General features: G+C 38.8%; 1 protein-coding gene across 3 annotated transcripts in view; it reads right to left on the minus strand.

Annotated features, from left to right (window-relative positions):
• Positions 1-23291, minus strand: part of TMEM131 (transmembrane protein 131) — a 185738-nt gene that overhangs the window by 110524 nt on the left and 51923 nt on the right. For 2 of the 3 annotated variants that reach the window (XM_059891637.1, XM_059891636.1), the window contains exons 2-4: positions 17538-17599; positions 8314-8412; positions 6771-6811 (exon numbers count right to left, since the gene is read on the minus strand). In XM_059891637.1, the coding sequence (XP_059747620.1) occupies positions 6771-6811; positions 8314-8412; positions 17538-17599 (202 nt within the window). The remainder of the gene's footprint in view (positions 1-6770; positions 6812-8313; positions 8413-17537; positions 17600-23291) is intronic. The other variant, XM_002691141.7, reaches the window with a different exon arrangement.

Below are 23291 nucleotides of genomic sequence, written 5' to 3' on the forward strand. Positions count from 1 at the left end.
AGAAAAATAATTACACATATACATATATAGAGATAGGGAAAGAGAGAGAAGGAAAGAAGTGGTGGAGAGGGAGATGATGATCAAGCAAATGTGGTAAAATGTTACTAGGGGAATCAATCTAGGTCAGTAGCACAATTCTTTGTACTATTTTTGCATTTATTTTCTAAAGTTATTTCAAAACAAATGGTTAAAAAATTAAATATAAACTGAAAACTACAGTACATTTCTTGTAGACAATATATGCTTAGATCTTTCCTTAATATAGTCTGACAATTAGTGTTGAAACCTCTCAGAGTTACTGTAATATTTGATATGGCTGGGATTAAGTCTACCATCAAATTACTACAGTCTTCAAGATGTATGCAAAGTAGTACTATTTTTTGCATATATGTCAGTTCATGTACAGCTAAAAGCTCCAGAGCTATAAAATAAATGTTAAGTACATACCCAAATGAAATCTTAAGAAACAATTTGAGAACATTAATTTTTTCACAGAATTTAAAACAGATATTAGCAAGTTCTGGATCTGACTACAACCTTCTAGATGCTGATGGTTAACCACAGGCAACCAAAATGGCTGTACTCAGTATTAGTGAACAGCAAACTATACAATTAAAGAACCCCAACCATCCTAAACTTGAAAAGTACTCCCTAGTCCAGTGTTTTTGGCTTTTATCCTACAGGTACCAGGAAACTTAAAAGATCAGAAAACTCTGGTTCTTCTTGTGGACACTGCATATATACATACACACACAGATATACACATGTATCTCTTCCTACCTAACTGCACACAGTAACAATTCCAGCTGTTACAACAACACAATATAATAACATCAGCACTGCACCCAACATCAGACACCTGCACTAGCTGTTCACCTGCTGAAACGCTCTGCCCTAAGACTTCACCAGGTAAGCTGAACTACCACTTCAGAGAGACCTTCTTATGGTCAAATCTGAAGAAGTAATAGAGTCTTGTCTATCCCAGACTTCTCTTGAGCTGACATTTTGTTCATTTACTTGGTGGCCTGCAGTTTTCCCCATTAGCAGACAGGTTTTACCAGGGCAGGAGTCTTGACTATCTGGTCTATTTAGCTCTGTGCTAGTTTTAAAATATGATCACAGATTCTCTGATAGGCCTCTCTTCAAGTAGTGGGGGCTTAATTCTACTTTCCTTGGGGGTAACTTCCCATGAATAAAACATGGTGGACGTGGCTGTGTGTGATTTCCAGGACTCAATTAGAAAAGACACCATGGCTTTCTCCTTGTGCTCTCTATTCGATCTCCTGCTCTAGCGTCATCAGCTGCTGTGACACATGGCACAGAGGTCCCCATGGTAAAGAATGAAGGTCTCTTGCCAACAGCCAGCAAGGAACTGGGGCCTTTTGCTAATGTTTCGTGAGTGAGCCATCTTGGAGAGGACCCACTGGGCCTACATCTTCAGATGCCTGCAACTCCAAATCATGTCTCGGCTGGAATCACATGAGAGACCTCGTGAGAGCCCCAACTACTCAGCTAGAATTGTTCTCAAGTTTCTTACTCAGAAACAGAAAGATAACTGCCGCTTTAAGCTTCTAGGTTTGGAGGTAATTTATTACAAAGCAACAGACAACAAACACAATGACTGAATCACCAATTCTTACTATAATGCCTGGTGTATGTAAAGATCCCAGTAAATGTTTGCTGAATGACTGAACAAATTTGCTGAATGACCAACAAAATTGTGGGTGTTAGCAAACACGCACAATTCAGTTCAGTCGCTCAGTCATGTCTGACTCTTTGCGACCCCATGGACTGCAGCACGCCAGGCCTCTCTGTCCATCACCAACTCCCGGAGTTTACCCAAACTCATGTCCATTCAGTTGGTGATACCATCCAACCATCTCATCCTTTGTCATCCCCTTCTGCTCCTGCCTTCAATCTTTTCCAGCATCAGGGTCTTTTCAAATGAGTCAGTTCTTCACATCAGGTGGCCAAAGTATTGGAGTTTTAGCTTTCACATCAGTCCTTCCAGTGCATATTCAGGACTGATTTCCTTTAGGATGGACTGGTTGGATCTCCTTGCAGTCCAAGGGACTCTCAGGAGTCTTCTCCAACACCACAGTTCAAAAGCATCAATTCTTCTGTATTCAGCTTTCTTTATGGTCCAACTCTCAAATCCATACATGACTACTGGAAAAATCATAGCTTTGACTAGATGGACCTTTGGTGGCAAAGTAATGTCTCTGCTTTTTAATATGCTAAGTTGGTCATAACTTTTCTTCTAAGGAGCAAGCATCTTTTAATTTCATGGCTTCAATCACCATCTGCAGTGATTCTGGAGCCCAAAAACATAAAGTCTGTCACTGTTTCCATTGATTCACCACCTGTTTGCCATGAAGTGATGGGACCGGATGCCATGATCTTCGTTTTCTGAATGTTGAGCTGTAAGCCACCTTTTTCACTCTCCTCTTTCGCTTTCAAGAGGCTCTTTAGTTCTTCTTTGCTTTCTGCCATAAGTGTGGCATCATCTGCATATCTGAGGTTACTGACATTTCTCCTGGCAATCTTGATTTCAGCTTATGCTTCATCCAGCCCAGTGTTTCTCATGATGTACTCACAAATAAGTTAAATAAGCAGGGTGACAATATACAGCCTTAACGTACTCCTTTCTTGATTTGAAACCAGTCTGTTGTTGCATGTCCAGTTCTAACTGTTGCTTCTTGACCTGCATATAGATTTCTCAGGAGGCAGGTCAGGTGGTCTGGTATTCTCACGTCTTTAAGAACTTTCCACAGTTTGTTGTGATCCACATAGATGTTTTTCTGAAACTCTCTTGCTTTTTCGATGATCCAACGGATGTTGGCAATATGATTTCTGGTTCCTCTGCCTTTTCTAAAACCAGCTTGAACATCTGGAAGTTCACAGTTCACGTATTGCTGAAGCCTGGCTTAGAGAATTTTGAGCATTACTTTACTAGCGTGTGAGATGAGTGCAATTATGCAGTAGTTTGAGCATTCTTTGGCATTGCCTTTCTTTGGGATTGGGATGAAAACTGACCCTTTTCCAGACCTGTGGCCACTGCTGAGTTTTCCAAATTTGCTGGCATATTGAGTGCAACACTTTCACAGCATCATCTTTTACGATTTGAAATAGCTGAACTGGAATTCCATCACCTCCACTAGCTTTGTTCATAGTGATGTTTCCTAAGGCCCACTTGACTTCACATTCCAGGATGTCTGGCTCTAGGTGAGTGATCACACCATCGTGATTATCTGGGTCATGAAGATCTTTTTTTGTATAGTTCTGTGTATTCTCACTACCTCTTCTTGATATCTTCTGCTCTGTTAGGTCCATACCATTTCTGTCCTTTACTGACCCCGTCTTTGCATGAAATGTTCTCTTGGTATCTCTAATTTTCTTGAAGCGATCTCTAGTCTTTCCCATTCTATTGTTTTCCTCTATCTCTTTGCACTGATCAGTGAGGAAGGCTTTCTTATCTCTCCTTACTATTCTTTGGAACTCTGCATTCAGATGCTTATATCTTTCCTTTTCGCTTCTCTTCTTTTCTCAGCTATTTGTAAAGCCTCCTCAGACAACCAATTTGACTTTTTGCATTTCTTTTTCTTGGGGACGATCTTGATCACTGCCTCCTGTACAGTGTTACAAACCTCCGTCCATAGTTCTTCAGGCACTTCTATCAGATCTAATCCCTTGAATCACTACTGCTGTATAATCGTAAGGGATTTGATGTAAGTCATACCTGAATGGTCTAGTGGTTTCCCCCAGTTTCTTCTATTTAATTCTGAATTTGGCAGTAAGGAGTTCATGATCTGAGCCACAGTCAGCTCCCGGTCTTGTTTTTGCTGACTGAATAGAGCGTCTCTATCTTTGGCTGCAAAGAATACAATCAATCTGATTTTCATGTTGACCATCTGGTGATGTCCATGTGTACAGTCTTCTCTTGTGTTGTTGGAACAGGGTGTTTGCTATGACCAGTGCGTTCTCTCAGCAAAACTCTATTAGCCTTTGCCCCGCTTCATTCTGTACTCCAAGGCCAAACTTGCCTGTTACCCCAGGTTTTTTTTTTTTTTTTAAACTTTACAATATTGTATTAGTTTTGCCAAATATCGAAATGAATCCGCCACAGGTATACCTTTTGCATTCCAGTCCCCTCTAATGAAAAGGACATCTTTTTTGGGTGTTAGTTCTATAAGGTCTTGTAGGTCTTCATAGAACCGTTCAGCTTCTTCAGCATTACTGGTCGGGGCACAGACTTGGATTACTGTGATATTAAATGGTTTGCCTTGGAAACGAACGGAGATCATTTTGTCATTTTTGAGACTGCATTCAAGGACTGCATTTCAGACTCTCTTGTTGACTATTTGTTGACTACTCCATTTCTTCTAAGGGATTCTTGCCCACAGTAGTAGATATAATGGTCATCTGAGTTAAATTCACCCATATCAATTCTTACTATAATGCCTGGTGTATGTAAAGATCCCAGTAAATATTTGCTGAATGACTGTACAGATACGTTAGCAAATACCCACAACCTACATTCATATAATGTTTTCATGTTTGCAACTGCTGATGCCGAATAAGTCTTCTCATTTGATCCTTACAGCAACCTTATATAAAGCATAACCTTACATCACATATAAGACATATCAGGCCAAGAAGTGATCTTCCCCAATTTGGAAATGAAAGTTGTGCTCAGAACTTTAGTAGTTTCTCTCAAGGCTACACAGCTGGTGAACACAGAACTCAAGGATCTTGATTTCTAATCTCCCAACACATGGCTCCACAACCCTAGGAGAAGGCATTATAAAAGGTGGCCTCGTGTCAATAATATTAAACCATTACTGATACTCATCACAACATTCTGGTGTTCGGCGGAAACAAACACTGACAGAACACTGTAGGCACATTATCCGCCATTATATGATGCAGTCAGCACGTCTTTAAACAAAACATTATCAAGTAATTGATGACTGTATTAAAACAAAAGGGTGAGTCAGGAAGGAGAAAAATATAAATAAAAGTATGTTGGAAAATTCTGTCTTTCATAATTCTACTTCCCATGATCCTGAGATCAAGCAAGCAGAGCTCATGTCTTTGCAGAAGATCCTGCAAGTCCTTGGGGATGAAGCAGATGAAAGCGGGAAAGGGGACTAAGCTTTTCATGTGATAAATTTCCCTGGAGCAGGGGTTCCGTTTCACTTCCACACTGAGGGTTTTCACTCAGGACATCACGCAGAGGCGATACAAGGAAGGATGGGGCTGAAGCTCTCGGCTTACTAGAAAGTCACCAAGCAGCACATGGGCTATACAGCTGGGACACAAAAAGAGAGAGATCAGCGCAGAAACGACTGCTGCTATGTAATCGCTAAATCGTGTCCGACTCTTTGTGATCCCAGGCTCCTCTGTCCATGGGACTTTCCAGACAAGAATAATGGGGTGGGATCCTCCTCCAGGGGATCTTACCACCCAGGTATCTTATTGCCCAGGGATCAAACCCACGTCTCTTGCATTGGCAGGTGGATTCTTTACTACTGAACCATCAGGAAAGCCACAGAAATGACTACAGGAGGTCAAAAGACACAGTGTTCATCTCAGCAATCTCTCTGCCAAGTGGAAACTGGGGGGTTCCCCCAAGAAGAACCTGGGGGAGGCAGCACCCCAGGAGTGGCGACCAGAAGCTGCAGTCTTAAGCTAACTTCACCTCAGCTGTGACCTGGGCCTTGTGGACTGATTTGATGATGAGAGTAAGATGCCACGTGAGGCACACAAATGTGTCTTAGGCTTCTATCATCTGATTATAATATACTCTTCAAGTAAGCTGCCTTCTTTCACAAAGTGTATGCATTTTGTCATTTCATCCATACCTGTGCTTCATAAGCTCATCAGAAGTGGTGTCTCCACTGTCCTTCAAGATGTGTCAAGGAAGGGAGTGTATCCTCAGCCCCAGCACAGAGCAGACTAAAAGCCGACTGTGTAGATGCTCACCCCACTTCCCTACAGTATAAACTCCCTTGTGACAACTTGCCTTCCCTGGCTCCTCTGCTCCTCTTTCAAAGCACTTCCTCCTCTAATTCTTAACTAACACTATATTTCTCTTCCAGCTAAAAGAGAAAATAGTGAATGCTGAAGGATTCCGTTTTAAGAACATCAAAGAGAATGCAATACAGGGCTAGTAATCAGAAGATAAGGAATTCTATCTGAAACTCTGCCAGTCTAACCTTGGTTAGCACATCCCTTGGTTCTAAGACTCTTAAGAGTCCTCATGTATCAAACAAGGGGGCTCAACAAGACAACCAGTTAGGGTCTTCTGAGATGAGAACTCTCTCTCACTACAGGATAACCTCCTCCTCTAGGCGCCTGCAGGCAGACCCTTGATGATAACTGAAGACAGAAGCGAAGACCATAAAAAGTGGCTGGACCACAGGAGACGTCATTAGGGAGCTGTAAAGCTGAGCCTCTTCCAAACGAGGGGTGTTTCAGCTACAAGTAAACCACTCTGTATGTGATGACATGCAAGCTCAGATTTAAACCTGGTTTTACATATGCAATACTTGAAATACATGATATGATGTGATTTATAATCTGCTTTTCCCTCTTCACCAAACAAGTATGAGAGAAAAGGACAGCAGGAATCCTCCCAGAAAGAACTAAAAGTATGTCAGTATCTTAGTGAATATATGAAACTTTATATTTTTAAAAAGCAGTTATCATCCAATTAAAAATAAATCTTAAAAAAGAGGAAAAGAAATACATGTATATTACTTCCTTACCTTTTCTGTTGGTATGAACTGAGTCCAAGTGTTGTCTCAGTCTGTGAAGGAAGAAAATGATGGTGAAAACACAGAAACCAAATGTTTATACTATAGACATACAGAATATCCACATATTTTATTACAGCTTCAACTTTGATTTTATACTCACTTTCAGGTTACATCTGATCCCTAAATCATGTGAAATGAACTGTCACACCATTATTATTCAAATGAGAGAACAATTTGGATTAAATTTTAAACCGACATGGAAATAATACAAAGTACCGGTATTTAATTTTTAGAAGTTTGCCAAACCAGTGCGTCCTATGAGAAGAGTCCCCTGTGAGGCTGCGTGTGTCTCTCACTGTTCACTGCTTCCCGGCTGTGTTTAGGGACTGGTGTAGTATGGTTCCTGCCACCATGGAGCTTGAGGTATGGGGGAGTCAGTCATTTTAAAACTAAACAAATACATATTTGTACACTGAATCAAGGACTTCAGAAAGTTGCTATGAAACTGGAAAGACACTATGAACGAAAATAATAGGTAACATGCTTAAATATGTCACAAGGGAAGCCCTGTCTGAAGAGATAACATTTATACTGAAGAGCAGTGGCAGTGTGTGGCAGTGGAGAAAACAGCTCCTGCAAGGGTCCTGGTACAGGGAAGAGCATGGGTGCTCAAGAAAGATGGCAGATTCATCTGGCTGGAGCCTAGAGAGAGGAGGGAGAGCAGCAGCAATGAGGCTGCAGGCAAGGCAGCACCCTGTTACGTTGTGCCCTGCTAAGAAGTCTGGTTGTGCTGTTCTCTAAATGCAGTACAAGGGGTCTGAAGCTGTAGGAGACAGTTACAGACATGGTCCAGACGACCTGAGTGCTAAAGACATTACTCTGGCTATAGTGTCGGAAATGGATTAGAAGAGCCAGCAATCACAATTCTAGGTGTATACCCAAAAGAACTGAAAAACACAGAGCAGGGACTGAGCAGGTGTTTAGACACCCATGGTCAGCAGCATTATTCACAACTGCAACGCATGGAAGCAACTCATGTGTCTATTGATGGATAAATGAAAAAAAAAAAAGTGTGGCTTACACATACAAAAGAATACTGTTCAGCCTTGAAAAGGAAGGAAATTCTGATACACACTACTACCTGTATGAGCCCTGAAGACTAAGTTGACACTTAGGCTACATGAAATAAGCCAGGACAAAAACTACATGATTCCATTTACATGAGATCCTCAGAGCAATCAAAGTCAGAGACAGACAGTGGAATGTTGGTTGCCAGGGGCTGCAGTAAAGGGAAGGGGGAATCATTTAATGGGCACAGTTTCAGTGTAGAATGAATAAGAAAGTTCTGGAGCTAGATGGTGGTGATGCAGAAACAAACATATACGTACTTAACAACACTGAAATACACATCTAAATATGGTTAAAACTGTAATTTTATGTTATGTATATTTTACTACCAAAATAAAAAAAGCTACAGTAATCAAACCAGTGTGGCAATGGCAGAAAGACAAACAGATAAATGGAACTGGAGAAGGGTCAAAAGTGAACTCACACATTTATGGTCAACTTGATTTTCAACAAAGGCATCAAGGTAATTCAACAGAGAAACATACATCTTTTCAACAAATGGTGCTGGAACAACTGGACAAAGCTGTGTGGAAGAAAATGAGCTTTTTAGCCTTTTTGGCTCAGATGGTAAAGAATTTGCCTGCAACTGAAGGAGACCTGGGTTTGATCCCTGGGTTGGGAAGATCCCCTAGAGAAGGAAATGGCAACCCAATCCAGTCTTCTTGCCTGGAGAATTCCCTGGACAGAGGAGCCTGTTAAGATTACAATCCATGGGGTCACAAAGAGTTGGACATGACTTTCACTTTTCACTATCCTTGTATCAGACCATGCAATCAGATTAATTTTAGATAAATCACAGTTCTAAGCATAAAATTATAAAGCTTCAACAGAAAAACACAGGAGATTATCTTTGCCACATTCTAATAGACAAAGATTTTCCGAACAGTACAAAAAAAACAACACTAGTCATTGAAGAAAAAAAAAATACACATTGACTTCAGTGAATTTTTGAAAATATGCTCACTAAAAGACATTGTTACAAAAATGAAAAGGCAATCCACATACTGAAGAGAAAATATTTGCAAACCACCTATTTGATGAAGGACTTGTATCCTGAACATATGGCAAACTTATGAAGCTGAATAATAAGAAAACCACTCAACATTTTTAAATGGGCAATTCTACAAACGTCAGTGAAGCACATGAGATGATGCTCAGCATCAGTTATCAAGGCATGGTGACCTACAATAATGTCCAACACGGAAAAGACTGTCCATACTAAGGGTTGGCAAGAACGTGCAATAATAGACTTTTAATACACTGCTGGTGGGAATGTAAAACAGAATCATCATTCTAGAAGAGGCTTGGTAATTTCTAAAGTTAAACTTAAAACACCTACAAATGTGACCAATCCACTCCACTCCTAGATAATTGCCCAATAGAAACAAAAGCATATGTACAAATACAAGAATTTTTATAGCATCTTTATTCATGGTAGGTCCAATACTGGAACAATCCAAATTTCCATCAACAGATGAACTGACACATGGATTGTGGTATGAACGATGGAATACCACTCAGCAATAAAGAGTAAACGCAAAGACTGGAAACCTTTCTTTTTTTCTATTAAATATTTCTTTATGATCTTGGAAAAATATTTTTATTTTCAAAGAATAGAAAATAACATTTGAATGGGAAAAAAAAGCATAAACTATTATATATGCAACACTCATGACTCTTAATTATGCTGAGTCAAATTCCCCAAAAGTACATTCTGTATGATTCTGTTTATATAAAATGATTTAAAATATAAACTGATAGTATCAGAGAGCAAATGAGTAGTTGCCTAGAGATGGAGAGTGAGGGTGAAGTAATTACCAAGGGTCACAAGTAAACTCTGGGGGCCATCGATACATGTATTTATTATCGTGACTGTAGTAATGCTTTCACAGGGGTATAGTTAAACTTTCCAAACTGTACACTTTAAACAGTTTACTATATGTCACTTTTACTTCAATTAAAAAGTACAACCGAAGAATTCCAGGTCTGTGGCCCCCATTTGGAGTCGACAGAAAGGAGACTTAAGTATCATCCATGCATACTTTCTAAAGGGGAAAAAAATATCTTCATGAAGAAAATCTGGCCAAGAAGATTACTCATCAAGAATTGCAAATAAGGAAGCTGTCTTGTGAAAGATAAGCAGATACAGTAAAGGAACTGTGGAAATAAGGTTCGCAAAGCCAAAAGTAAACATTGTTTTTAAAAGTATAAGCCACAAAACAGAAAAGTCATTTAACTATAATAAACAAGAATAAAGATCTCAGCACATGCCAATAATAAAACTCTAAATATTGAGAGAAAAGGGAAAATCATAATAGACACTACTGTGTGTGTGAAGTAACTTAAGAAATAAAGGTTTATAAATATCTTAAATACATACCAAAATTAAGCCTCTAAATCAAGAGATAAAAAGGCAAGTATAAAAATTAGATGGACTAAACACATATATAGTATGATTAAATGAGACAAACTTCTCTATTAAGAAAAACAAAAGGATCATGTCAAAAAAGCAAAGTCCAACTGTGAACTGTAAATACCTAATACAAAACGATGCAGAAAATCTTGAAAGCTGAAGAATGAGCAAAAATAAACAGGGTAAATACCTCCACCTTCTCTCCCCAAAAAAGGAGAGAAAAATCAAGCAAATAAATGTTATATTAGCAACAATGAAAAGATCCTGGTACCGTGTGCAAGTATTTTTATAACAGCAAAAAGAAATAAAATAAAGAAACTGGGGGAAAGAAAACTGTAACTGAAACATAAGCAAAGAGCAAGAGGCAATTCACTTAAAGAAAAATGAATGGCCAGTGATCATATGAAAAAGATGGCTAGCTCTCTAAACTGTGAGGCAATCCCCACAAGAAACTCAGATTTCCTATTTTACCATGTGATTAGCAGAAACCTCTGAGCTTCATGCTCAGAGATAAGGGTCTGTCAGGAGTACTCAGGGCCCAAGAAAATGCCTGTGCCATGTATTTCTGTATCGTCTATCAAACAGAAGACATACTTACAATACTGCAAAGTAAACGTCACTGAATCACAAACACATGAAGTTGGTGCCGCCTGACATACTGCAAATGATCTTTCACTGTGTCTGTCTACAAAGATAAGCACAGACTCCTTCCTGCCCACAATTCAGATTCCACTCTTCCACAGCATTTAAGGGCTCTGATCTCAGCCTACCTCACTGTTAGGCCCCACATTCCAGAGCAGTCTGAGCACTGTCTCTCTCTCTGAGAGCATCCCACAGGGATATAGAGAGGAAATTCTTCCAAACAAATGGAAAAGACTCTGCAAACATATATATGTGCTATGTTTTCAAATACTATTAAATTCGCTTATCATAAAAAAAATGTTTATCCCTTAACCTAGTGGTTCTCAACTGGGGACAATTTTTGTCTTCCAGGGGCATTTGGCAACATTCAGAGACTTCATTTTTCTGGCTGTGCCAGGTTGTAGGGTCTTGGTTCCTTGACCAGGCATCCTTGCAGTAGAAGTGCAGAGTCTTAACCACTGGACTGCCAGGGAATTTCCAACATATCCTTGGTAAGACTCTGTATGCCTAAAACTGACTTCTTTTAGCTTAATTGTCTAAGCTTAATTGTTCAGCTTGTGCTGAAGCTGGCCACTCATCTCCTTTTACACATATTTTACGTTATTTTCTTAGTATTACCCTAAGTGGAGATTGTAATTTGTATGTTAAATTTACAACAGACTTGTCTGAATTAACACCAGCTTAGCTTCAATAGTCGATTCAATTCTGTCATTTTGCTATTTGTTTTCTACAATGCCCTACACTATTTTCATTCTTCATTTCTTTTAATCCTGTCATCTTTTGTCTCAGGTGACTTTTTGGAAGTGAAATGTTTAAATTCTTTTTGTGTATTTCCTATATTATTTTCTTTGTGGTTACCATGTGGATTAACCAAATATCCTAAAGTTGTAATACTTTAATTTGAATTGTTATCAGCTTTAACTCAATCACACTCAACGTGTACTTCTTTCCAGCTCCATCCCTACTTCTTTCAGTTGTTGGTGTCACAAAATTTATTCTTTATATACTTTGTATCTAAAACCAAATAATTATTTTAAGTATATTATTCTTTATGTAGAAACCAAAACGCGAAGTTACAAACCAAAGTGGCACTAATCATTGCTTTTAGACTATTAGGTTTTGTTTCTTTTTAATGTATTAGTCTCTTAAATAATGGAGAAAACAAAATGTGGAGTTTGAAACCACTGTTCCAATAAAACCGGCTTGTAAACTGCCCACGTTTCAATTCTACTGTGATCTTCGTTTCTTCACGCCTTTACCGTGTTTAGTGTTCCTTCATTTTTACCTGCAGGACTCTCTCCAGCATTTCGGGCAAGGGTTAGGTCTAATGGTAATAAGCTTCCTCAGCTTTTATTTATCTGGAAATGTCTTAATTTCTCCCTCACTTCTGAAGAACAGGTTTGCCAGAAATAGGATTCTTGGTTGATAGTCTTTTCCTTACAGCACTTTGAATATGGGGCCCACAGCCTTCGGGTCTCCAAAGTGTGTGATAAGAAATCTCTTAATAAGTTATTGAGGATCTTTTTCACGCGATGAGTCCCTTTTCTCTTGTTGCTTTCAGGGTTTGTCTTTTAAAGGTCTGATGTAGCATGTCCCGGTGTGCATCTCTGAGTTCACCTTACTTGGAGTCCACTGAGCGTCTTGGATGCTCACATTCACATTAATTTGTGACATTTTCAGCCACTGTATCTTCAAGTGTTCTCTCTTTTAATTTTTTAGGACACTGCATATGTTGGTCCACTTGATGGTCATAGGATCCAGTGACTTTTATTTAATCTTTCATCTTTCTGTTCCTCAGAATCAAGAGTTCTTCATTTCAGTTACTGTACTTTCAGCTCAATTTTCTTTTTGATTTCTATTTTCCCCAGCTTCACTGAGGTATAATTGGAAAATAAAAATTATTTACATTTGAAGCATACAATGTGATGTTTTAATATGCATATACATTGTGAAATGATCACTTCATAAAATTTTCTTTTGTGAGAACGATTAAGAACTACTAGCCGAGCAAATTTCAAGCATATAACACAGTATTATTAATTACAGCCATATTGTACACTAAATCTCCCGAACTTACTCATCTCGCAAAACTTAAATGTTGTACAATGACTGAAATGAAAACTTCATTAGAGAGATTCAAAGGCAGATTTGAGCAAGCAGGATAAAGAATCATCAAACTGGAAGATAAGACTATGGAAATTCTGGATCCTGAGGAACAAAAAGATGAATGATTAAAGAAAAGTCAGCATTATTATGAGAAAAATCTGATTGCTGTTGGCTTGTGCCCTTCTAGGGGTACTTGTGCTTCTTAGGTGGATTCTAATTTCTCTTCAAGTGTTTTGGTATCAAAAGTTACTGTCATGTCAGTGTTTCTGAACAAGGCTTTCTATATTTCTATTGATATTTTCATTTTGTTCATATGTTGTTTTCTTGATTTTCTCCACATCTTCCTTTAGCTCTTTGAGCATCCTTAAAATGACTGTTTTTAAAGTATATCTACTTCAAATTTGTACAGTAGACCTGCTATCAGGTCTTTTTCAGAGACGGTTTCTGTTGATTATTTTTTTGTTTGAGTCATTTTTCATGTTTTTTTTTTTTTTTTACACACTGTGATTTTTGTTTAAAACTGGATATCTGAATCTAATAACATTCCTCTGACATCCAGAGGAATGACTCTGGATGTGAGATTCTCCTCCTTTTCCAGAGTTTGCCGCCTGCTTGTTTCTGTTTATTGCTTTTGGTTTTATAATTTTTGCAGGCTGTGTCTATGCAAAGATAAACCTGAGGTCTGATCTTAAGGTCTTCTCAGGTCTTTTATGAACCCAGGCCCTTCCCTGAACATTCAAAATGATTTTTCTAATTTCTGCCAATTATGCAATAGCTTTTGAAGGTTGTTAGACCTTTAAAAATCTTCTGGGTCACTTAAGGATGAGGAACTTTTAAACAGTGGGGGAGCTGCAACAACAATGGCCACCTGCCTCTTTGTCTAACCTCTGAGATCAAAAGCAGCAGTCAGGACAGGGATCCCCAATACTTGGAGGACAGAGCCCTTTTCTGGCCACCGAGGCTCCTGCAGGCTGTGGGCAAGCTGTTTGACAAACACTGCACAGCTGCCTGCCACCGGGCCAGTGGGGGAGGGTGGTAACTGCTTTTATGCTAAACGCTGAAACGGACTATATTCTATGTTAATTTACGGACTATATTCTACTTTAACTTACCTCAAGCCTTCCCCTTGAAGTTACAAGCCTTCAAAAGACTCCAGAGTTCCAAAATAGTTACAGTATTTTTGTTATCGGTGGGAGGTCTCTCCCATATAGATGTTCACTTGTTCTAGCACCCTTTACTGAGTGTTCCCCAACATTCTTCAGTGATTCACAAATCAAGTATCCATATATGTATGAGTTGGGCTGGACTCTGTTGCCTTTTCTGATCCATAAAAGTGGTTTAATTCATATGGTTCAACATAAAATGTAGAGATGCGCTTGTGTTTTACATATCAACTGTTAACCAGAAAACTTGCTCAAGTGCTTACTGAATCTAACAACTTATCTCCAGACTCTGGATTACCTCCATAAACTTACCATAATCTGAGGTGAATAACGTTTTCTTTCCTCCTTTCTAATCCTTTTAAGTTTTTGATTATTTTTCTTGCCTTACTGGCTACAACTAGGAGATGTTGAGTATCAGTGGTATTTAGTGGGCATCTCTAACCCAGTCTTCATCTCAGAGATAAAACTTGTAGCATTTTGCTGTTAAGTTTGCTCTCTACTATAATGTTTTCCATACTGCTCCTCAACAGATTTTTTTTTTATGGTTATGTGTCAGCTGGGGTTCTCAGCAAGATCCTGAGGAAAAATCCTCAAGTATTTGTGCTCATCTTGTTCTCATCTAAGAAATGAATTCAGCTTCCTTGTTCTATATACCAAAGCTTAGTAGCCCTGTCAACCAGGAATGACAACAGCCAAAGCACCACCTACAGAACACACGGCTGAGAGGACGGCTACGGTTTCTAATCATACCCAGGTGTCACCAGTGCTAACACAAGGAATGCACTGGAAAGAGCTGCACACGTGTCCTGCTGTGCAAAGAGCTCTGATACCAGGAAGCTGCGTAAGTACTACATGCCAGATTCTTGCTCTAACAGCTGAACACTGAGCAAATTATTTAACTTTTATGAGCCTCGTCTTCCTTATTTCTAGAAAACAAGAAAATCAAGTCCAATTTTTCTAGCAAATTTTTTATGAGTTGGAACAATTTTTACTGACTTACCATCAATTAATTTCTAGGACTTAAAAAATCACTATGAGCCAAAACACAAAAATATAAATTCCACAATCTGGGAGGGAATGCTCTCAGGCAAAATTCTAATTTTAAATCATGTCAAACAAAGCTGCTGCTTTGACTCTCTCCTTACTTTAGCTTTAATCTAATTTGGAGAAACCTGATATGTATTCTGCCATAGAAATACTACGTGTATATACTGTTGTTCTAATCACAAGAAACCAGGAGCTGTTTAAGAAACAGCTGAACTTAATGGCAAATTATTGCCAGAAAGAATGACATTATGTCAAATCAAAACTGCTGTTCCTAGGAAACATCCTTCAACATTAAAATGAATGATTCTTACACATTTCTATTCAAAGGGTCTAATATTCTGTTAGTTGAAGATATATAATCCATTCTGTATAGCACCCCAACATCAGGCACTCTGCCGGAGTCTCAATGCCGTTTCAGTGTGGCTGAGTTTACCACTTTAGTACTACCTGCCCTTAACACTGCAGTCTAAAATTGTCTTTGGTATAGAACTCTGAGGTCACCCCCAAGCTCTGGTCCCAGCATAGCAGCAGACCCAAAGAGTATGAGCAAATGACATCCCAGCTGACAAGCTCTTCCATACCGGAGTCCTTTTAGATATGGATTGACAGCCCCCCACTCCCACCACCAGCAAAACACGCCAAGCTTTCAGAATTTTCCACTTGCAACCCATATGTCTAGTTCCTAAAAGACATAAATCCACCTTTAATCAGTAATAAATAACTACATTTGGAGAACTGTTTTCAGAAATTCAGTACTGAGTTGCCTGCTCTCTAGATCCTACAAATCACCCAAAGGGAGATATTTTAAATGGTCACTCCTACAGGTTCTCCAAGTTCTTACCCTGCAAGAGATTAAAGAACTGGAAAAAAGAGACTAAGATCACTTTCTCACGAGATGGCTTTACAAACCCAGAGATCATTATATATCTTGTTTTATTCACTTTTAAAATATAAAAAGCCACACAAAGATGTTCTGTAAGCACAGTGCAGCCAGTGCCTGAGGTATGTGTTTCTTAACATCTCCTGGGTAAAAGTAGAGTAAGTTTATCTAAAAACTTAGAAGCAGGGAAACAGCCGTCATCCAAAGCACCGATCTGCTTCACTGTCAGAGAAAAAGAACCTTACGACCGATCACCTTTTTTCTTGCTTGTCTGGCTTAGTGCCTAAAACCTAAATTTACACCACAACACAAATAGAAATCTTACTCCAGGCTCCTAGCAGAATTATTTCTCTGTTGCCTTAATCAAACTTTTAATTTTTACTTTCCTGCCCTCATTATGAGCTTCAGGAAATGTTTTTTTCAGAACTATATTTAAGTCATGTATTTAGTTTATAATTAAGTAAAACAAACACATGATTGGCAGCATCATGTAACAGAGATACGAACAATCACCAATGTATTTCTACCACACCCAAAGTGAGAAGAACAGAATTCCAATACCAGTCCCATTACTGCAAAGTCACGAAATTTTGAGCAACTTTCTAAATCTTTTAAACCTTGGTTTCCCTTGAATATAAAAAGTAAAAAATTATCAGTCATGTTACCAAATAACATGACACCTGAAAACACATGTTATTATGATGAAGGTGGTAATGCTATAGAATAAGCACAAAATATGGTAAAAGTTTTGAAGAAAGGTGAAAATCAGCCATGAAAATCAGGAGTGGTTAAAATGTCATTTATTGTCTCATTCAGCTCTGAAATCCTAGAACTGATTTTTGAGCTGGGAAGACTAAAATGGGCTTCATGGTGATATGTGAGCTAGATCTGAAAGGAAGGATAGGCTTTTTATCAGATTACATCTTCTAATTTTATGCACAATGTATTTAAAGACATGGCTTAGGATGGCTACGGGAAGGATGACATAAATGTAAATCCACAGTACATACACCCTTTGGAGTTCTCTTCCAGATAAGTATCTACGGTCCAACATCCAAATTCATGTGTTTTCCTCACTGGCTCCATACTCTATAATACAGTTTACCAGCAATTCCAGTGCTCCTGATCTGACACTCGCCACCTATCCTTCCAACATCCCCTACAAATATTTAATTTAAAAGATAATTCACACAGCTAAGAAGGTTTGTATTATTACCCATGACTCTACTGACCTGTCTGCATATAAAGCTCATAAAATATATTGCATTTGAACCAGTTACATTTTATTTTTTTATTTTTTTGAACCAGTTACATTTTAAAAGAAAAATAATAATCAGATTTTATTCAAGGCTTGACAATGAGCCTTAAATAATTCTTCAAACTTAAAATAAAATTACCTGTAGAAGCCCTCCATCATCAAAACGCAGCACTTCTATTATGCTCTCCGACTGAATAAATGCTGTGATGGAAACAAAACAGATTGTCACTTAACAGGAAAGAAATTTCATTTAAATAAAATCTTTTAATTTAAAATTAATTGCTACAAGTTAATGCTTTTAAAACATACTACTGCTTGATGGTAATGGTTAAAGAAGAAAATATAACTAATACTTCAGAATGAAATGCTTGAACTAAAACAATCCAGTTAGAAAGTAGTTTTAACAACCTACAAACTATGTAAGCCACTCACAAAATATTTATTCCTGCTATACTGCCAGAAAGTAGGAAATTAAGTTCAACTAGCTGCAGTAATTGTGTTCCAAGTATTTACCTAACTGATTTGAAAACTTATGTCCACATAAAAATCTGCAAGCAACTCCTTATAAGCAGGTTTGTTCGTAACCTTCAAAAACTGGACACAATCAAGATGTCCTTTAATAGGTGAGTAAAGAAAAAGCTGACTTGAAATTCAACATTAAAAGAACTAAGATCATGGCATCTGGTCCCATCACTTAAGGGCAAATAGAAGGGGAAAAAGTGGAAGCAATGACAGATTTTGTTTTCAGGGGCTCCAAAAATCACTGCAGATGGTAACTGCAGTGATGAAATTAAAAGAGGTTTTGCTCCTTGGAAGGAAAGCTATGACAAATCTAGACAGCATATTAAAAAGCAGAGACATCACTTTGCCGACAAAGGTCCATATAGTCAAAGCTATGGCTTTCCAGTAGTCATGTACAGATGTGAGAGCTGGACCATCTAAGGCTAGGAGCTGAAGAATTGATGCTTTCTAATTGTGGTGCCGAGAAGACTCCTGAGAGTTCCCTGGACTGCAAGGATATCAAACCAGTCAATCTTAAAGGAAACCAACCCTGAATATTCACTGGAAAGACTGATGCTGGAGCTGAAGCTCCAATACTTTGGTCACCTGATGCAAAGAGCTAACTCACTGGAAAAGATTCTGATGCTGGGAAAGACTGAAGGCAAAAGGAGAAGGGGCTAGCAGAGGATGAGATGGTTAGATAGCATCACCTCCTCAGTGGACATGAATATAAACAAATTCTGGGAGATGGTAGAGGATAGAAGAGCTTGGCATGCTGCAGTCCTTGGGGTCACAAACAGTCAGACACAATTTAGCAACTAAATAACAACAACAACAGAGACAAATGCAGATTATCCATACAATGGAGTATTCAGTTCAGCTCAGTCACTCACTCGTGTCCGACTCTTTGTGACCCCATGAATCGCAGCACGCCAGGCCTCCCTGTCCATCACCAACTCCCAGAGTTCACCCAAACTCATGTGCATTGAGTCAGTGATGCCATCCAGCCATCTCATCCTCTGTCATCCCCTTCTCCTCCTGCCCCCAATCCCTCCCAGCATTAGGGTCTTTTCCAATGAGTCAACTCTTCGCATGAGATGGCCAAAGTACTGGAGTTTCAGCCTCAGCATCAGTCCTTCCAATGAACACCCAGGACTGGTCTCCTTTAGAATGCACTGGTTGGATCTCCTTGCAGTCCAAGGGACTCTCAAGAGTCTTCTCTAATACCACAGTTCAAAAGCATCAATTCTTCGGCACTCAGCCTTCTTCACAGTCCAACTCTCACATCCATACATGACCACAGCCTTGACTAGACAGATCTTTGTTGGCAAAGTAATACCTTTGCTTTTTAATATGCTATCTAGGTTGGTCATAACTTTTCTTCCAAGGAGTAAGCGTCTTTTAATTTCATGGCTGCAGTCACCATCTTCGGTGATTTTGGAGCCCAAAAAAATAAAGTCTGACACTGTTTCCACTGTTTCTCCATCTATTTGCCATGAAGCTATGGGACCAGATGCCATGATCTTCGTTTTCTGAATGTTGAGCTTTAAGCCAACTTTTTCACTCTCCTCTTTCAGTTTCATCAAGAGGCTCTTTAGTTCCTCTTCACTTTCTGCCATAAGGGTGGTATCATCTGCGTCTCTGAGGTTATTGATATTTCTCCCGGCAATCTTGATTCCAGCTTGTGCTTCTTCCAGCCCAGTGTTTCTCATAATGTACTCTGCATATAAGTTAAATAAGCAGAGTGACAATATACAGCCTTGACATACTCCTTTTCCTATATGGAACCAGTCTGTTGTTGGAGTATTACTCAGTGATAAAAAGTAAAAGAAAGGGCTACATGCTCTATGATTTTAAGTATATGACATTCTGGAAAAAGCGATACTAGAGAGATGGTAATAAGATCAGTGGTTTTGAGGCATTTGGAGAGAAAGGAAGAGTGAAATAAGGAAACCACATGGAACTTTTCAAAGCAGTCTTCTATATGATACTGTAATGTGAGATGCATATGACCCTATGCATTTATTAAAAACAGAACTTTACAACATAGTAAACCTACTGTAAGCAATTTAAAAAAATCATTTAGGAGATCAGGAATCCCAGGGCAGACTGCAGAATATGACAAAACCACTTATTTCTATTCTAAAAGTACGAAACCATCTCACAGAAGGGGGTGAGGTGAAAGGTGCTGACCTAAGTAATTTGGAAATGAGTAGAATGAGTAAGACTAAAGGCAAATGAAACTGGACATAAGCACTATCTTTAGGTGATAAAGTTATTTTCCACAGGGGTTTGGGTTAACCATCCTGATGCTGCTCTACATGTGTTCTTGAATTCAACCATTAAATATATGGATGGTGGATGGTGACTGTCAAGACTTCTCAGTTTTGAATAAGAGTTCACAAAAAAGCAAGGGAAGGAGGCTAGACTGATCCACCTGGTAATGGATTAGAGTTAACAACATCAGCACAAACTAATGTTGAGCATGACAAAGCTACAGATGGTTACCTACAGAAACATTTACTGATGTGCCTACACACTGGTGGGTATACACACACACATTACAACCTAACAGCAAGAAGCACATATACAGCACACAGATCTTGGGTCCTAATACCATTCTCCAGTAAAAGGAACGGGGGCTTGGCTGAATCTAGGACTGGGGTCGGGGGAGAGATACAAAAGGTGAAACTTGTGCCAGAAAGAAAGTGCTTAAAAAAAAAAACAAGACAAAACAAAAAACCCTCCATCATGTCAGAGAGATGTAAGAGTTAACAGGAAGAGTTCCCCAATGGCCAAAGCTGCAACAACTTGAGCAATCATGTCAAGTAGTACTGGATTAAAACCCAAAGTATAAAATAAGTATCTATGAGTCTATACTTGTATAAATAAATGAATGAATAAATAATGGGGGAGAAGAATTCTAAATAATTTATGTAGAAGCTCTTTTACTTAGAAGGTGGAACATAACTGTTCCACTCCCTAAGCATGGGATGCCCATGGTGACCCCTTCCAAAGAAAACAGTATGGAAAAGAGGAAAAAAAGAGTAACTTTACAATGGAGAAACCTGACAAATGTTACCTCAGTCAGATGATCAAGGTCAACATCCACAGTAAAAGCCATGGGGACAGTACCCTTGATATGCTGAAACAAAAATGGCACTTTATGGTCTTCCTCCTAAAACCACGTAACTCCAGACTCATCACGAGAAAAACATCAGCAAATCTCAGCTGAGGGACATTCTAGAAAAACACCTGAGCAGTACACTCCTGAAAACTGTTGAAGTCATCAAATATAAGAAACGTCTAAGAAACTGTCACAGATCAAAGGAGCCTAAGGAGACATGATTACTAAATGTAATGCTGTATTTTGGGTGGCATTCTGGAAAAGAAAAGGGAAAAACTTTTCATTTAGGTAAAAACTGAGAAAACTTGAATAAAATATGAACTTAATAATAATGTACTAAAACTGGTTCAATTGCCAAAAAAAAAGACCACATAAGTATGAGATGTTAATAACAGGGCAAACTGGGCCAGGGGTGTATGGCAACTCTGCACTCTATTTGGAATTTTTACGTAAATCTAAAACTGTTCTAAAATGAAAGCCTATTTTTTAAAACCCACAAAACAGTGGTGTTTTATTTGGTTTAATATGACCCTCCCTGACTCCTCTTTGTTGGTCTTTGTGTATTCAGGAAGAAGGCTACCGTCTAATCCCATGTACCTGGCTTTCCAGTGTGACCAAAGCTGAAAGTCATGGGGCAGCCAAGATGCCAGTGAAATAATTACATCACTTCACCTACTTGGATGATGTCTTTGCTGCCTGCTGAGCATCCATTTCTTCTTACTCTAATAAGAGCACCCTGATTTTATTTTGTGGAAGGCCTTATCCCTCCATTTCTTGTGTTTCTCTTCAACCTCAGTGCCAATTTGCTCTACTCTGAGGGGCATTCCTCACCAGTTCTTCATATACAGAGAACATTCAACAATTCTGTGTGTGAATGAAATTTCATCTTTCTGCTCAGGCACAAGTACTGGTTATTTGCATCCACTGATACAAATGAATTACTTCTGATTCTCTCTAGTCCTAGTTGAGGTTGAATTTCCAAACTAAGATCAGAGCTAATGGCTACAAGGGAATTACTGACATAGAGTACATCTGGAGTACACAAAAATGTATCCAAATAAAGCAACAGACTGTTAAGAAAAAAGGACTGTGAAATAAAAGGTTATGCCCAGCATACTCATCCATTTCTCATCAGTTCCCCCTCCTTTTAACATAAGGTGACATTTTAGATGATCCAGAAAACCTTTCTGTTATGCTCTTGTTGAAAACAGGTATACTGATGCAAGGACACAATGACCTAACAAGAATTAACTGAAATAGCCAGACACCCACAATGTAACGGACAAAAAGTCACTGCTAGTTCTGAGATGTCTATGTGAGGAGACCAACTCCCAGTTAGAAGCTTTCCATTTAGCTAGCAGAGAAAACAAACAAACAAAAAAAGTAACAGAAATGAGCTGTATTTGGTGGCTGCTATTAGAGTTACGGTTTTTCAGTAGTCATGTACAGATGTGAGAGTTGGACCATAAAGAAGGCTGAGAGCCGAAGAACTGATGCTTTTAAATTGTGATGCTGGAGAAAACTCTTGAGAGTCCCATGCACAGCAAGAGATCAAACCAGTCAATCCTAAAGAAAATCAACCCTGAATATTCATTGGAAGGACTGATGCCGAAGCTCCAATACTCTGGCCACCTGCTGTCAAGAGCCAACTCACTGGAAAAGACTCTGATGCCAGGAAAGATTGAGGGCAGGAGAAGAAGGAGGCGACAGAGTATGAGATGGCTGGATGGCATCACCGACTCAATGGACATGAGTTTGTGCAAACTGCAGGAGATAGTGAAGGACAGGGAAGCCTGGCGTGCTGTAGTCCATGGGGTCACAGTCAGACACAACTTAGTCACCAAATAACATTAGTTATGATACAACAACCATCACGTAAGATTCCATCAACAACCAAGGTCAGACCTTTATCTAACTGATGAGAGCTTTCCTAAATATAGAAAAGTAGTAATATAATTTGGGTATATAATACCTAATATAATGTAAGTAGGAGCTTTAAGAAAAAATACATGAGATACCTTAGGTGGGGGGAAAAAAAAAAGACCAGCAGCTATTATAAAGTCCTGAAAGGAGAATACTGTGTTATACATCAACAGCTTTCCTTAAAGCATGTAGAAATGAACAGGATTCAACTCTGGAATAAAATTAATTAGAGTATTTTACTTTAAGTGATCGATCTTAATAACTTTAAGTTGTATGTCTAGAAAAGCAGAAGTGACACTAGATATGCACTTAGTCATTTAATGTGTTAACAGTTATTAAGGT

Source organism: Bos taurus, chromosome 11 (genome assembly GCF_002263795.3).
Source record: "Bos taurus isolate L1 Dominette 01449 registration number 42190680 breed Hereford chromosome 11, ARS-UCD2.0, whole genome shotgun sequence".
NCBI lineage: Eukaryota > Metazoa > Chordata > Mammalia > Artiodactyla > Bovidae > Bos > Bos taurus.